We start from the raw sequence: 13297 nt of genomic DNA on the forward strand, positions 1-13297 counted from the left end.
CTAAATACTGAAGGAACAAAGTTCCCAGATCAGAGTTGGTGTGTTTTAATAACGTGCAGTCAGCCGTTTTCTCTACATGTGATGACGTTAGCTTCATGGTTCATTGGTTTGTAGTTGAATCTGAAAGATCCAGAAAAATCTGCACAGTGGGTTAGTCTGTTGTTAGTTACATGTTAAATCTGTCTCCTCCTCTTCCTCCTCCTTCATCAGGAGTCGAAGAAACGCTTTGATGAGGACGAGGACTTTAAGAAGCGAGCGTACCAGTGTGTGGTCAGATTGCAGAGCAAAGAACCGGACTTCATCAAAGCCTGGAACCTCATCTGCGACGTGTCCAGGAGAGGTGGGTGGCTAAGTTAAACTGGGTGGAAACCAGTCCTGAAAGGAAGCAGATGGGGGAGAAGAGATGATTCAGATATCTTTTTCAGAGTTTCAGAAAGTCTATGACTGTCTGGACGTGAAGATCATTGAAAGAGGAGAGTCGTACTACCAGGACCTGATGACGAACGTGGTGAAGGAGTTTGAGGAGAAAGGTGAGAATGCAGCAGCTCTTTTTTTATTCCATAATTTCACTTTTCTAAATTATAATCTGTAGTTACCAGTCGTCACCACCAGGAGGAGCTGTTTTCTCATATTTTCTCTCTCAGATGGTTCTGCTCATTTCTCTCTGGTTTTATATTTCTATCGTCTCGTTTTTCTTTCCAGTAACACCTTCATTATTCTTTTGTCTTATAAACTATCATTTACCTTCATCTCCTCCGTCTGTCTGTCTGTCTCGCTCTTTAGGCCTGGTGGAGATGGACGAGGGTCGGAAGATCATCTTCGCACCAGGTCAGTCCATCCCGCTCACCATTGTCAAGTCGGATGGCGGCTACACCTACGACACGTCGGACCTGGCCGCGCTGCATCAGCGACTGTTCGAGGAGAAAGCCGACGTCATCATCTATGTCACAGACAGTGGGCAGGTGAGTGGAGCAGAATCACTCGGTTTGATCAGTCTGGGGGGTCTTCATTCCTGTTTCCTCCATTAAAGGGTCTTCAGGAATAGTTCTGCAGGTTCCTTCAAGGACTTTCCAAAGCTCTTCTTTGGATGTTTCTGCCTTTTGTTCCGTTCTTTGTCCAGATGAACCTTCACTGCTTCAGTAATAAAATCCAGGTTCTGGGGAGGATCCATCCCACCATCAGACCTGTTGCCTCTGATTTTCAGTCTTGTTCTTGGGTCATGTGACCTACCTCAGCAGCCTTTTCTCCTTGTTTCCCTTCCTTAAGATTGGCTTTTTGACAGCCACGTCTCCATGGAGACCATTTCTGATGAAGCTTTGGCCAACAGTAGAGGATCAGCTGAAGGTTCAGATGCATCTCTCTGGTTCTGCTGTGGATGGATTTAACAAGCCTCATATTTGAGCCAAACAGAGTAAGGTTGTGACATTTCCCACAGACTAGGTAGCAGTTTGTGGTGCCCCCCTTTTCCTGGTCAGTACTCCTGCTTGGCGCCCCATTAAAACTTTTCTAGACGCGCCCCTGCAAAGCTGAAATATAAATCCTTTCTACTACCTTGCAGCTACTGTGCTAGAGAAGAGTCCTGCCAAAAACAGTGAACTGGGGTAAATATGTGTCAGTGTCATAACAAAGAAATGACAGATGTATGGGGCTTGTCATGTCATAATTAACGTAATTAAATTAGTTGGCACCATTCACAAGTTATTTTTGAGCACTGAAATCTGAGGCGCTGCGCCACACATTGGTCTGTGTTTACATTATTTAAAAGTTTAAGACTTTTTTTTGAGCTCTTTCCAGGGAAGTTTGTAGAATTATCTGCAGAGGTTGATGAAACCGTTAAATCATCATGTGTCTGAACAGTCGTTGCATCCCTGAGGCAGGCGGAGGAACGTTCAGGCTTCGGAGTTTGTGTCATTGATGTGTGGATGCTGTTTTAGTCTTTTTTTTTTTTTTTTTTTTTTTTTTCTTTAGGCTACAGTGACTGAATGAAAGTACTCTTGAACTTGAAAGAATGGTCTGACCTTAAAATTGTGTCTCTGTGTTTGGATTTGTCCCTCAGGGCACTCACTTCCAGGTGGTGTTTGCCGCGGCTCAGATGATCGGCTGGTACAACCCCCAGGTGACCCGGGTGGAGCATGCAGGCTTCGGAGTGGTGCTCGGGGAGGACAAGTGAGTGAACAACACACACGGCTGCCCTGCGCTGAGGCTGCAAATGGCTTTCATCCTCTCAACACATCACAGACTCTCCTGATATCGGCCTGAGTGCTTCATGTAGTCGTTTCTCAGAAGTTTTTCAACCCCAGACTGGATGTAAGCTCAGCGGCAGCTGAACGCAGCTTGTCTGTTTGCTGAAGATCAGATTGGTGGCTTCTGGTTCAGGAAGCTTCCAGATAAGGAGTCCAGAGGGTTGTCTTGTTTCACCCCAACTAATTACAAAAGTTCAGAAGCAATTAATCCAGCAATGATTGTTAGAAATGACCCAGAACATTTTTAGACGAGGGCATGAAGTCAGTGATCCAAACTGCAGAGAAACATTGATGGCTGTTCACTGTGAAGTTTTTTTATTTATATTTAGCCTTCTTTCTGTTTTTACCAGGTTAGTCTAAAGGAGACTCGTCCAAAACGTCTGTTGCATCAAAAACAGGTTAATGATTAAACTTCCAGTGATTTCACCAGAGCTTTAAGTCTTAAAACGCCACTAGATCTCCGATCCAGTCTTGGAGATCTACTATCCCGCAACTTTTAGATGCTTCCCTTCTCCAGCACCTGAATCAAATAAACGGCTCTTTTGGAGCTGTATGGAAAAATGAGATTAGATGAAATTACATTGACCTTTTTTTTTTCTTTTATGGATGAAATGAGTTCGTGATGAGGTTTGAAAATGTGTCAGCTGTCACATGTTCCCTGTTTTTGCTTCAGTAAAGGGTTCATTTGCCACATCTCCAGATCACCTGTGTGCTCCAGGTTTTAAAGCAGATCCTGCAGCTCAGCTGTGGGCTTTAAAACATTCTGCCTCTGGAAATGGCTCCGCTGGTTGAATTTCACTTGCTGTCTTTACAGTTTTGGCTCTTTTTCAGTTCTTGAAAATAATATCTTGCTAACTTCTTAATCAGGTCTTGAGTGTGCTTTTTTCTGTACCCCTGTGAGTTTAATAAAATGGAGATTTAACACGAGACCAGAAACTTGGGGCCAGATCAGTGAGACACACTCATGTTAAGGAGAAGGAAGATCGGAGATGCTGTTCTGCAGACTTTGGTTGGAACCAGTGCTTATTGGACTTCCTGTTGCCTTTCTATCATCTTCAACCAGTCTACCCATTCATTCAACAGACAACTTTCTAAGTCACTTAAATCCCCTGTTCTTCCTCATAGTTTTGGATTTTATTTGGTCTCAGCACAGTTTTCCAGTTGTTGTATAAATCAAACCCTTAAGCCAAAGGCAAATTTATTTAGGAAGGAACAATTGATTTTTTTTTTAGCTAAGTTTATTATGTAGTCAGTTTCAGAGCCCCTGTATGAAACCCTATGGTTAATAAATGTAGTTTAAAACTTACTTTATGTCCTCTTTCATTTCTAAATGCAGCTTAATAAGATGCAGCTGCTTTCACATGTAACTTATTGACTTGAAAAAGAATGAGCACTAGTGCATTCAGATTAGAGCAAGATCCACACCTAACCAGCATCTACATCAGAGATTAGCACCACATACTGAAGCATTTGCTTATAAACCAGAACCTATATAATTTACTGATGTCATGCAGACATAAAGCAATAAAACATGGATCAATACACCCAGACACACTCATATCTTTTGGACCTGCTAGCTTTTTAGACCCTAATGGGAAAAGATCCACAGACATGTGTGGATCTGTTGGAGTCAACACTCCTTTTGAGTTTAACATGTACTTGGATGATGTAAAATATGAAAATTGGGACATTAATGACAGGAAACTGCTGAATATCCTAGTGGCCACAACAGGTTAAAAAAAAACCTCTCTGATGCCATGCTGGTCACAGGGACACAGAAATATCGCTTTGCCATGCGAGCTAAAAGAGGAAAGTCCTTTTCATTCTCCCTCCACCAGACCAGAGGACTGTCCTGCAGACCTGCAGGTCTCCTTGTCCTGCACCTTTTAACTCGTCTTCTGCCTCCTCTGCTCGAGTTTTCTGTGCCCCTCCCCCCTCTCTTGGTTTGTATGGCTTCCCCGAGGAGAGACTCCAAGGTGCTGGATTGGTTGGGGTTAGGTGCAGGTGATTTGGGTTTTACTTCTTCCTCCACTCTAATTTGTAATTGAATTGTAAATCTAATTTATATTCTATACGGAGGGGTGTGTGTGTGTGGGGGGGGGGGGGGGGGGGGGGGGGGGGGGAGTGAGAGAGTTTAAGAACAAAGTAGGATTTGCTTGGACTTTTCCACAAGGTTTCTTAATACTTACATGAGATGCTTCTTCCTCCGTCCCACCCACTGCTTCAATCTGGAGTGTAAAGGTGCCGTCTCGCTCCTCAACACTCAGAAATGGCAGAGCTTTGAAGCGTGGACCGACAGCTGAGGCGGCATGCAGCAGGTCCTTCTGGTTCACATACCTAAAATTTAAATTTACCTCATTTAAATCAATTTATACCATCAGGAGGATAATATTTTCTTTAATTATGTTTCCTTTAAGATACAGTTATATACTCAACTATCTCCCTCACCCTCTCTCTCTCACACACACACACACACATAATGGAGCTCTCTTTCCCTCTCACACACACTCATCATAGGCCTACCTTGTGCTCAGGTTTTTCTTGATCTTATCTGTGATCTCCTTAACAACTCTGGAGTCTTCTGGAAGGCTGGTCATCCCCTCCAGCAGCAGGGATGCCAGGGTGCAATCACTGAGAGAGTTGGTGATTTTTCTTCTGACGTGACTTGAGTGGCCGTCTTCTTCAGAGCTCTGACCACATCTTGTGCATCCGTTATGTCTTCCTTTTTTCAGGCTGCACAGATCCTTTTTATTTCTGTGGACTTCAGGTTGCTGCTCCAGAAAGTGTTCCTGCATTTCCAACACGCTGTTCCACCGGGTCACGACATCAACTGTGAGCTTGTGTGCTTCCAGCTGCAGTAGCCTCTGTTTTTCTTTGAGAATGCGGGTGGCTGTTGTACTGCCATGAAAGAACTTTGTGATGTGCCTCACTCTCCCAAGCAGGCGTGCAATATTTGGGAGTTTATGACCAGCTGGCGAGGTTGATGATGTGGGCAAAGCAGTGGTCATCTCAACCACATGGACCCTATGTGCCGCGTTGTCGGTCAGCATGGCTGGGTCTTTACTCATCAGCCCCCACTCCTCTATCGCCACCGTCAACATTTCAGCTAGACCGGCAGAACGATGGTTAGTTTCTACTTCTGTGGTCTGTACTATGTACAAAATGAGGTTCCACTCCTCGTCTATGTGATGTCAGATTCTGTAGCCACGGATGTCCAAGTACCACTTGTGACGCCCGCCCTCTCTGCTGACTGAAGCTACTTTTCTCATGTTTTGTTTTTTACTGATTGGTACAAGTTGGAATTACTTCTTTAGAAAGATGTAGTGCGGTTCTGTTACTTTAATTTGCCGTCTGAAGCCCTCGTTTTCAACAACGGAATATGGGCGCATATCCTTGCAGATGAAGCAGTCGCCTCATTTATTTAGAAAAAACGTGCAGAATTGGCTGGTAGTTCCACAGTTTGTTTGAGTTTTATCTGTTACGGCCCGGTGGACGGCTCGAGCATGAGATCTTAGTAATGTCGCAGCATGGTTCCTGAGGTTGGTTGTATTTCCGCAATACTTCACTTCCATTTGGCATGCCCTGCATATCACTTTGCTTTTTTCAGGCTCATCTTTCTGGATCCTTTCTGAACCCGAAATGTTTCCAGATTGCAGCTTTGAGCGTCTCAGATGTTTTAAAAAAATTTTTTAACTTGTCCCTTCCAGCATGGTGGCAGCAGAATGATGGTTTGGCTGCTGTGTTGTGCCAAACAAATTTGCTTTGCCAAGGGAGCTTTATGGGTATAAGGCTCTTGATAATCTGATTCATTTACTTATTTATTTAGTTTGAATTATGTAATCTTTTTTTATGTATCTTTCCAGTATTTTCAAAGCTTCTTTCAAAGTTTTTTTTTTTTTTTTTTCTCCTCCAACACAGGCCTACTTACAAATGATGCAGACACTCATCAGTGGTAAATCTTCACTGTCAATTTACAAATGGCAGAAAAAGAAAAGCGCACTGTGGACAGACACATTCAGACCTTTATTTGTCCTAATCGGAAGCAGAAGTCAAAATTATTCAATTGGGAGGCCTATAATTATGTATATTTGTTTTGTTAACCAAATTATAATATTTTACTTTTCATAATAATAATAATAAAAATAGTAATGATGATGATGATGATGATGATGATGATGATAATAATAATAAAAGCTAAAGTTTGCTTATTTCAGCATAAAAACTAAAACTAAGAAGCCTGTAAAACGGATTCAACCTGCAGGTAATTTTAGCAGGAAAAGGTCAAACTGAAGCTGTAAAATAGAAACATTAAATCAAGATGACAATTTTGCGTCACTGCACTGAAATAACCCAAAAAATGCAAACGCTTTGTGTTGGATGGACACCAGAGATGAGGCGATGCAGCAAATGTCCACCAGGTGGTGCTGGTTGCATACGTCATAAAGCAGCCAGGTGCTCAGAAATAGTAAATGTTTTAAATGAGTCCAAACAGAGAAGCTTAGATCATTTGGCTGGAACTTAATTTGTTTCCAATGTTTAATTTTTCTTATTTCTAAACAACAAAATAAAAGGAAAATCTATTATTTAGAATTTAAAAAGTTATATGTATTTTTTCAACGATAATTAATTTAATCATATTTTTTTTCTACAAGAATAAACCATTCTTTTAATTTTCTCTATTTTTAGAGGGCAGATGTATGTTATCAGCTGCAACAGTAGCATCTGTTTTCTGTCTGCAGGGCCAGCAATGAGAGGAAAGTTAAATACAAACGTCTCACATCAGATGGCGTCAGAAATACTTACTGATGGAGATTTCAGCTAAAGTAACTGCAGCATCCTCTAAGTTTTTGATGCAAATGTGACAGTAAAGCACATAACTGTGACAACGGAGCTTAGAATAAGCCGATAACGCTCTGAATCATCGTCCTCAACAAAGTCACCAAACTCCTCCAGCACACACTTGTCCGAGCGTCCTTGACTGTGTCTTCATCACCTGTTTGTCTGATCTTCTTTACCTTTACTGTCTCATAAAAACAACTTTATTGCAATGAAGCATAAAAAGATGAACAAACAGACCTTTTGACTTTGTCTCATTGAATCCAGCATATCAGTCAGTGCAGCTGCATCCTAGTTTGTTGTAGAGACACCTTATCTGCTGCTGATCTGTTATTAATTTGCTGTGATTACTGTATCATTTGAACCCTATCTGTCATGTTGTTTTTCCCCAATCAATTGGCTAAGAAGAGCCATGTCAGGCGGGGGGTTGACGTTACACTTCACAGAGGCCATGACCAAGTGCTACTAAATGCCCCATGGTAACCCGATGGGGGCATAAATTGCCCAACAAAGTCTTTGTGCACCAAACTCCATTTTTAAATGTATCATCTTGTTTTTCTGATTGTTCATCCAGACAATAAGAGCTAAGACAGAGTGAGCTCTAATGGCTGCATGTAAACAGGGAAGAAAGGGGAAGTCTTTTTTTTATCTCATCCTCAGCTGATTATCTTGACTGTACAAAATGAGTTGCCCTGAGGTTGGAAGCGAGCAGAAATAATCTAATCTTTTGCAGTCACAGTAATTATTGATGGCAGAAAGTAAAACCTCAGTTTGTGCTTGAAAGTTCTGTTCAGGGATTTTGAGACCTCAAGTCTCAAGGCCGGCACAAAACTCAGCAACTTTTTGTCCTGATTTGTTTTGTTTCCTGGATCGTGTGTTTTCTGGTGGGATTTATGTTGTTTTTGGCTGTTTTTGCACAGGAAGAAGTTCAAGACTCGATCCGGAGACACAGTGAGGTTAATGGAGCTGCTGGAGGAGGGGCTGAAGAGGTCCATGGACAAACTGTTGGAAAAGGAACGAGACAAGGTGAGAAGATCAACATTAATCCAGACATCAGGGCTGTATCAGAGGGATATTAAGGATTCTAGGTTTTTATACATTTAGGAGTAAAATAGAGGAACAAACAAGAAAGCAGTGGCCCTTAATGCAGGATGGTGTAATAGAAAAAATGTGTTTTTCCAAAACGACACATTTTCCAACGAAGTGACATGGACAATTTCCAGTGATGCCCCAAACGATGCGAAATGGACATTTCCAAATGGACATTTCCAAAATGATGCGACATGGACATTTCCAAACGGACATGGACAATTCCAAAACGACGGGACATGGACATTTCCAAATGGACATGGACAGTTCCCAAACGACGCGACATGGACATTTCCAAATAACATGGACATTTGGATACGATGTAACATGGACATTTCCCAAAAGATGTGACATGGACATTTCCCAAAAGATATGACATGGACATTTCTCAACGATGCGACATGGACATTTCCAAACGGACATGGACATTTCCAAAACGATGCAACATGGACATTTCCAAATAACATGGACATTTCTATATGATGTGACATGGACATTTCCCAAAAGATGTGACATGGACATTTACCAAAAGATATGACATGGACATTTCTCAACGATGTGACATGGACATTTCCAAACGATACAACATGACACTTCCCAAAAGATGCAACATGACTTGGACATTTCTCAACAACGCGACATGACACTAGCAAAAGATGCGGCATGGCAATTTCAAAACAATACGACATTACACTTCCCAAGCGACGCGACATGGACATTTCCAAAACGATGCTTTCCAAAACAATGCGACATGGACATTTCCAAAACGATGCAACATGGACATTTCCAAATGGACATGGACATTTCCCAAACAACGCGATAAAGACATTTCCAAACGACATTTACATTTCCCAAATGATGCAACATGGACATTTCCCAAATGATGCAACATGGACATTTCCAAATAACATGGACATTTCCAAATAACATGGACATTTCCAAATGGCGCGACATGGACATTTCTCAACAACGCGACATGACACTTCTCAAAAGGTGCGGTATGGCCATTTCAAAACAATACGCCATGACACTTCCCAAACGATGCGAAATGGACATTTCTATTCGATGCAACATGACACTTTCCAAATGATGTGACACACTTACCAAACGATGCAACATGACATTTCCAACAACAACCCTTCCTTTTGTGCCAACATAGGGGAACCACTGTGGGCCCCTTAGCAAGGCCCTTAACCCCCCAGCTGGTCCACTGCTCTCTAGTAAATCTAGGGAGATGGGTAAAATGCAGAGCCTAATCTCCCAATCTGGATTATAAAGTAAAAAAGAAATATCATTAAATTAATTATTATTATTACTAATTATTTCCCAGAAGATGCAACTTGACATTTTTCCAAAAATGTGACGCATTTCACAAACTACCCCACAGAGTATTTGCCAAAATATGACATTTCCTTTCGGACTTAGACTGGTCAGATAATTGCTCTTTTGTAAGACACCAGTGGTTCTATATGATCTCTTCGCATTATCCCTGATAAACAAAATAATAATAAATATTAATTCAACCATCCTAGAGAAGGTTTGTACTTTAAAAAAAGAGTCATGCAGTTTCTCTCTCTCTTTCTCTCTTAATTCTCTTTGTGAAAGAGCAGAAATTCCAAATTTGATCTTTGATCAGCCTAAATAAATAAGGGATGAATGCTGCCGTGCTCCTGAAGGTTTGGTGGTTTGACTGGTTCCTGTTTTTGGCAGATAATCCTTGTTCAACTTAACTAGACCATTTCCCATTAATGTGTAGGTCGTGTCTCAGTGGTTCAGATTTATGGAAAGAATCATCAAAGATAACCACATAAATCTGGGATATTCCCTTTAGTTTCAAATAGTTTTGTTTTTTAAGTAAATGCATCTGAAGAGGTCTGAAGTCAGGATGAAACAAAAAGAACAAGGTATGTTGAAGTTTGAGTCAGAACTCTGCACATGAGAGTAATGTGTCGGGTGTTTCGGTCCTGTTCGTGTCTGGAGGTGGTGAGAAAAATACAGAGTTTGGCTCGTTTGAAGAATTATTGGCTGCTGCAGGCTAGGATGGCCATTACTGTAAAATAAGTCTCATCAGGGTAAATCGAAATCCAGGCTCCAGGCAGAAATAATGAGCTGCACACTGGACGGTGTCCCACTCACTAAATGTCTGCTTGTTAAAGATTTAACATTTGATAGAAACTATTGATATAAAGCTAAAATAATACAAGCTAAAATAATGTCTGCCATTATGTCAGAAGATATTCCAGATGAATCTGAAGGGTTTCAGCCTTTAATCTAAACAAAAACTCCCTGTAAATGGATACCTATAAAGCATCATGAGGCTGGAGAGAAATTAAACACCTCTGAAAGTGTTCGAGAGGTTTAATATTCACCATTGCCATGTAAATCATTAAAAAAAAACAAAAAACTCATTACAACCCTTGATCTGCAGCTGACCTTTACCTTAATGTCTCTAAACACAACTCAAACATGCTAATCCTTCCCAGCTTTTCAGTGTGGGTGTGCAGCATGCGCAGTTAAATAATTCCTCATTTACACCAATCACTCAACTCTTAGCTGAGACAGTGTTTTCTGACTTCTTGTTTTTATATAGATGCTACTAAATAAAAAGCTTAAGGCAACTAAATAAACAAGTCACGTCTGTCTTAAAGTTTATTGGCTTACGTTAAAACCAAAAATGTTTTCTATGTTTTCTATTGTATTCCAGATTGAAAGTGTTAATACAACATGGTGGAAGATTAATGTTGAAACATTTCTAAGAGTTATGTGCCACAAAAAAAAATATATATATATATATATATATATATATATATATATATATATTAGTGCTGGGCAACGATTAAAATTTTTAATCGCGATTAATCGCATGACATGCTGCGATTAATCGCATGACATGCTGCGATTAATCGCGATTAATTGCATCGTTACGCACAAAATGTCTCTTTCCTTTAAAAGAAGGCCTACAGCTATATAAAGAAAATGCAGTAAATTTTGGTTTACTAACACACATCAGGGGTGTTTAACCTGCGACTCTGGACCTTCCACAATGCCTCTAAATACGTGGCTAAAATATATTTTTTTAAATCTGTCTTTCTTGTCATTAGGTTGGAAACCAGGGACTTTTTCCACAAATATCTACATCCCTTAGAAAAAAATATCTGTCTATTCTCTTTTTATAAAGGTTTTATGTGTTTCCTTTATTTTAAAACCTTAAAAATTGAAATGAAAAATGTGGTTCTTCAAAAATTACAAATATCCTATGGTGGCTCTTTATTTAAAAATATATATTAAGTTTCCTTTTTGAAAAGTCTGGTAACATTTGCGTCTCTAAAGCAGTTTTATTTAGCTGGCTGAGGGAAAAATGGCTCTTTGGATTGGAAAGGCTGCAGACCCCTGCTCTAAACACATAAACAGATTTAGCAGCAGTTTTCTCTTTAAACAGCAACAGTTAAAATATTTCTTCATATATATTTATAAAACCGAATATTTATGAGAAGGAAGGATGAAATCTTCAGGATTTACTAACTAAAAGGTAAAAAGTCAGCAGGATGAATTTAAAGCTGTGAAGCTGTTTCCTTCTAAACACAGAAGGAACAATATGTGATGAATATCAGCATCAGGTGAACAGACAGAAAGCAGGATTAGAATCTCACAGCTTCTAGATGGTGAGGAGAGAGAAATATTCACAATATGCACAATAACTTCCATCCATGCACCTTCAGTGCTTCATTATCCAGATTTCTGGCCTATAAATTCTCTAAACTTTAATTTTCACCTCCGCTACCGGGAGTTAAGGGGTTAACATCTCGTTCTGGGTGTAACGTCAGGTCTGTAGATGTAACTATAAACATGTGTGGTATCCACAGAAAGTCCAGAATCTCAGCTACCAGCTCAGTAAAACCATTTCTATCACCAACAAACACAGTTAAGACAACAAACAATTTAAAGAGCAGCTGCACAAAGTCCGAAAAATATGTAAACACAAAAGATGTCTCCCCGTGTCCACCCCACGACATGAACACGAACAAACGACTCCTCTACTGAAAGCTCACATCTCACAGATTCCACAGCTGGAAGTTTCATCTCGCTATGACCAAGATTCACTGAACCAGAGGCAGAAGAAGACCCGATATATGCTGCACATTTGTAAAAGTGAGAAAGCATGTATTACCTTTGCTGTCTTCACGTATTCATTTTCATCACATATTGTTCCTTCTGTGTTTAGAAGGAAGCAGCTTCACAGCTTTAAACTCATCCTGCTGATTTTTTACCTTTTAGTTAGTAAATCCTGAGCATTTCATCCTTCTTTGTCATAAATATTTGATTTTATAAATATATATGAAGAAATATTTCATCTGTTGCTGTTTATAGAGAAAACTGCTACTAAACCTGTTTGTGTTTAGTGCAGGGATCTGCAGCCTTTCCAATCCAAAGAGCCATTTTTCCCTCAGCCAGCTTAATAAAACTCCTTTAGAGCTGCAATATGAGACCTTTCCAAAAAGGCAACTTAATATATATTTTTGTTGAAGAGCCACCATATGATATGTTATTTTTGAAGAACCACATTTTTATTTATGTTTTAAGGTTTTAAAATAAAGAAAAACTGATGAACCTTTATAAAAACAGGATAAACAGACTTTCTTCTAAGGGATGTAGACATTTGTGGAAAATGATGTAAAAGAAAAAAAAGTCCCTGGTTTCCAACCTAATAACAAAGATAGATTTTAAAAAAATATTTTAGCCACGTATTTAGAGGCGTTGTGGAAGGTCCAGAGAGACACTTGCAGCTCCAGAGTCACAGGTTGGAGACCCCTGATGTAGTGTTTGTAAACTATACTGCATTTTCTCTATATAGCCATGGGCCTTCTTTTAAAGGAAAGAGACATTTTTGCGCTGCCGTTAGCTCCTGTTTTCTTCTGTTTTCTATTCCTTTTCCACAGAAGCAATCTTACTTTAGGGTAACTTGACCCTCTGTGTTTAGGTCCTCTGTTGTCAGGGTGTTTGTATCCAAAATTAAATGTACAGAGGAGTAAAAACAAGAGAACCCGACCCAGTTAAGTATTATCTAAAGCACTAGTGTAAACACTCAGTATCTTCCAGTTGAACTATAAGGATTTTAATGCTGAGAAGAT

The 13297-nt window shown here is 40.1% G+C and overlaps 1 protein-coding gene across 1 annotated transcript in view; it reads left to right on the forward strand.

Annotated features, from left to right (window-relative positions):
* Positions 1-13297, forward strand: part of rars1 (arginyl-tRNA synthetase 1) — a 33069-nt gene that overhangs the window by 5395 nt on the left and 14377 nt on the right. The window contains exons 8-12 of the mRNA XM_042007628.1: positions 211-340; positions 426-530; positions 784-962; positions 2057-2166; positions 8000-8105. Of these exons, the coding sequence (XP_041863562.1) occupies positions 211-340; positions 426-530; positions 784-962; positions 2057-2166; positions 8000-8105 (630 nt within the window). The remainder of the gene's footprint in view (positions 1-210; positions 341-425; positions 531-783; positions 963-2056; positions 2167-7999; positions 8106-13297) is intronic.

Source organism: Melanotaenia boesemani, chromosome 15 (genome assembly GCF_017639745.1).
Source record: "Melanotaenia boesemani isolate fMelBoe1 chromosome 15, fMelBoe1.pri, whole genome shotgun sequence".
Lineage (NCBI taxonomy): Eukaryota > Metazoa > Chordata > Actinopteri > Atheriniformes > Melanotaeniidae > Melanotaenia > Melanotaenia boesemani.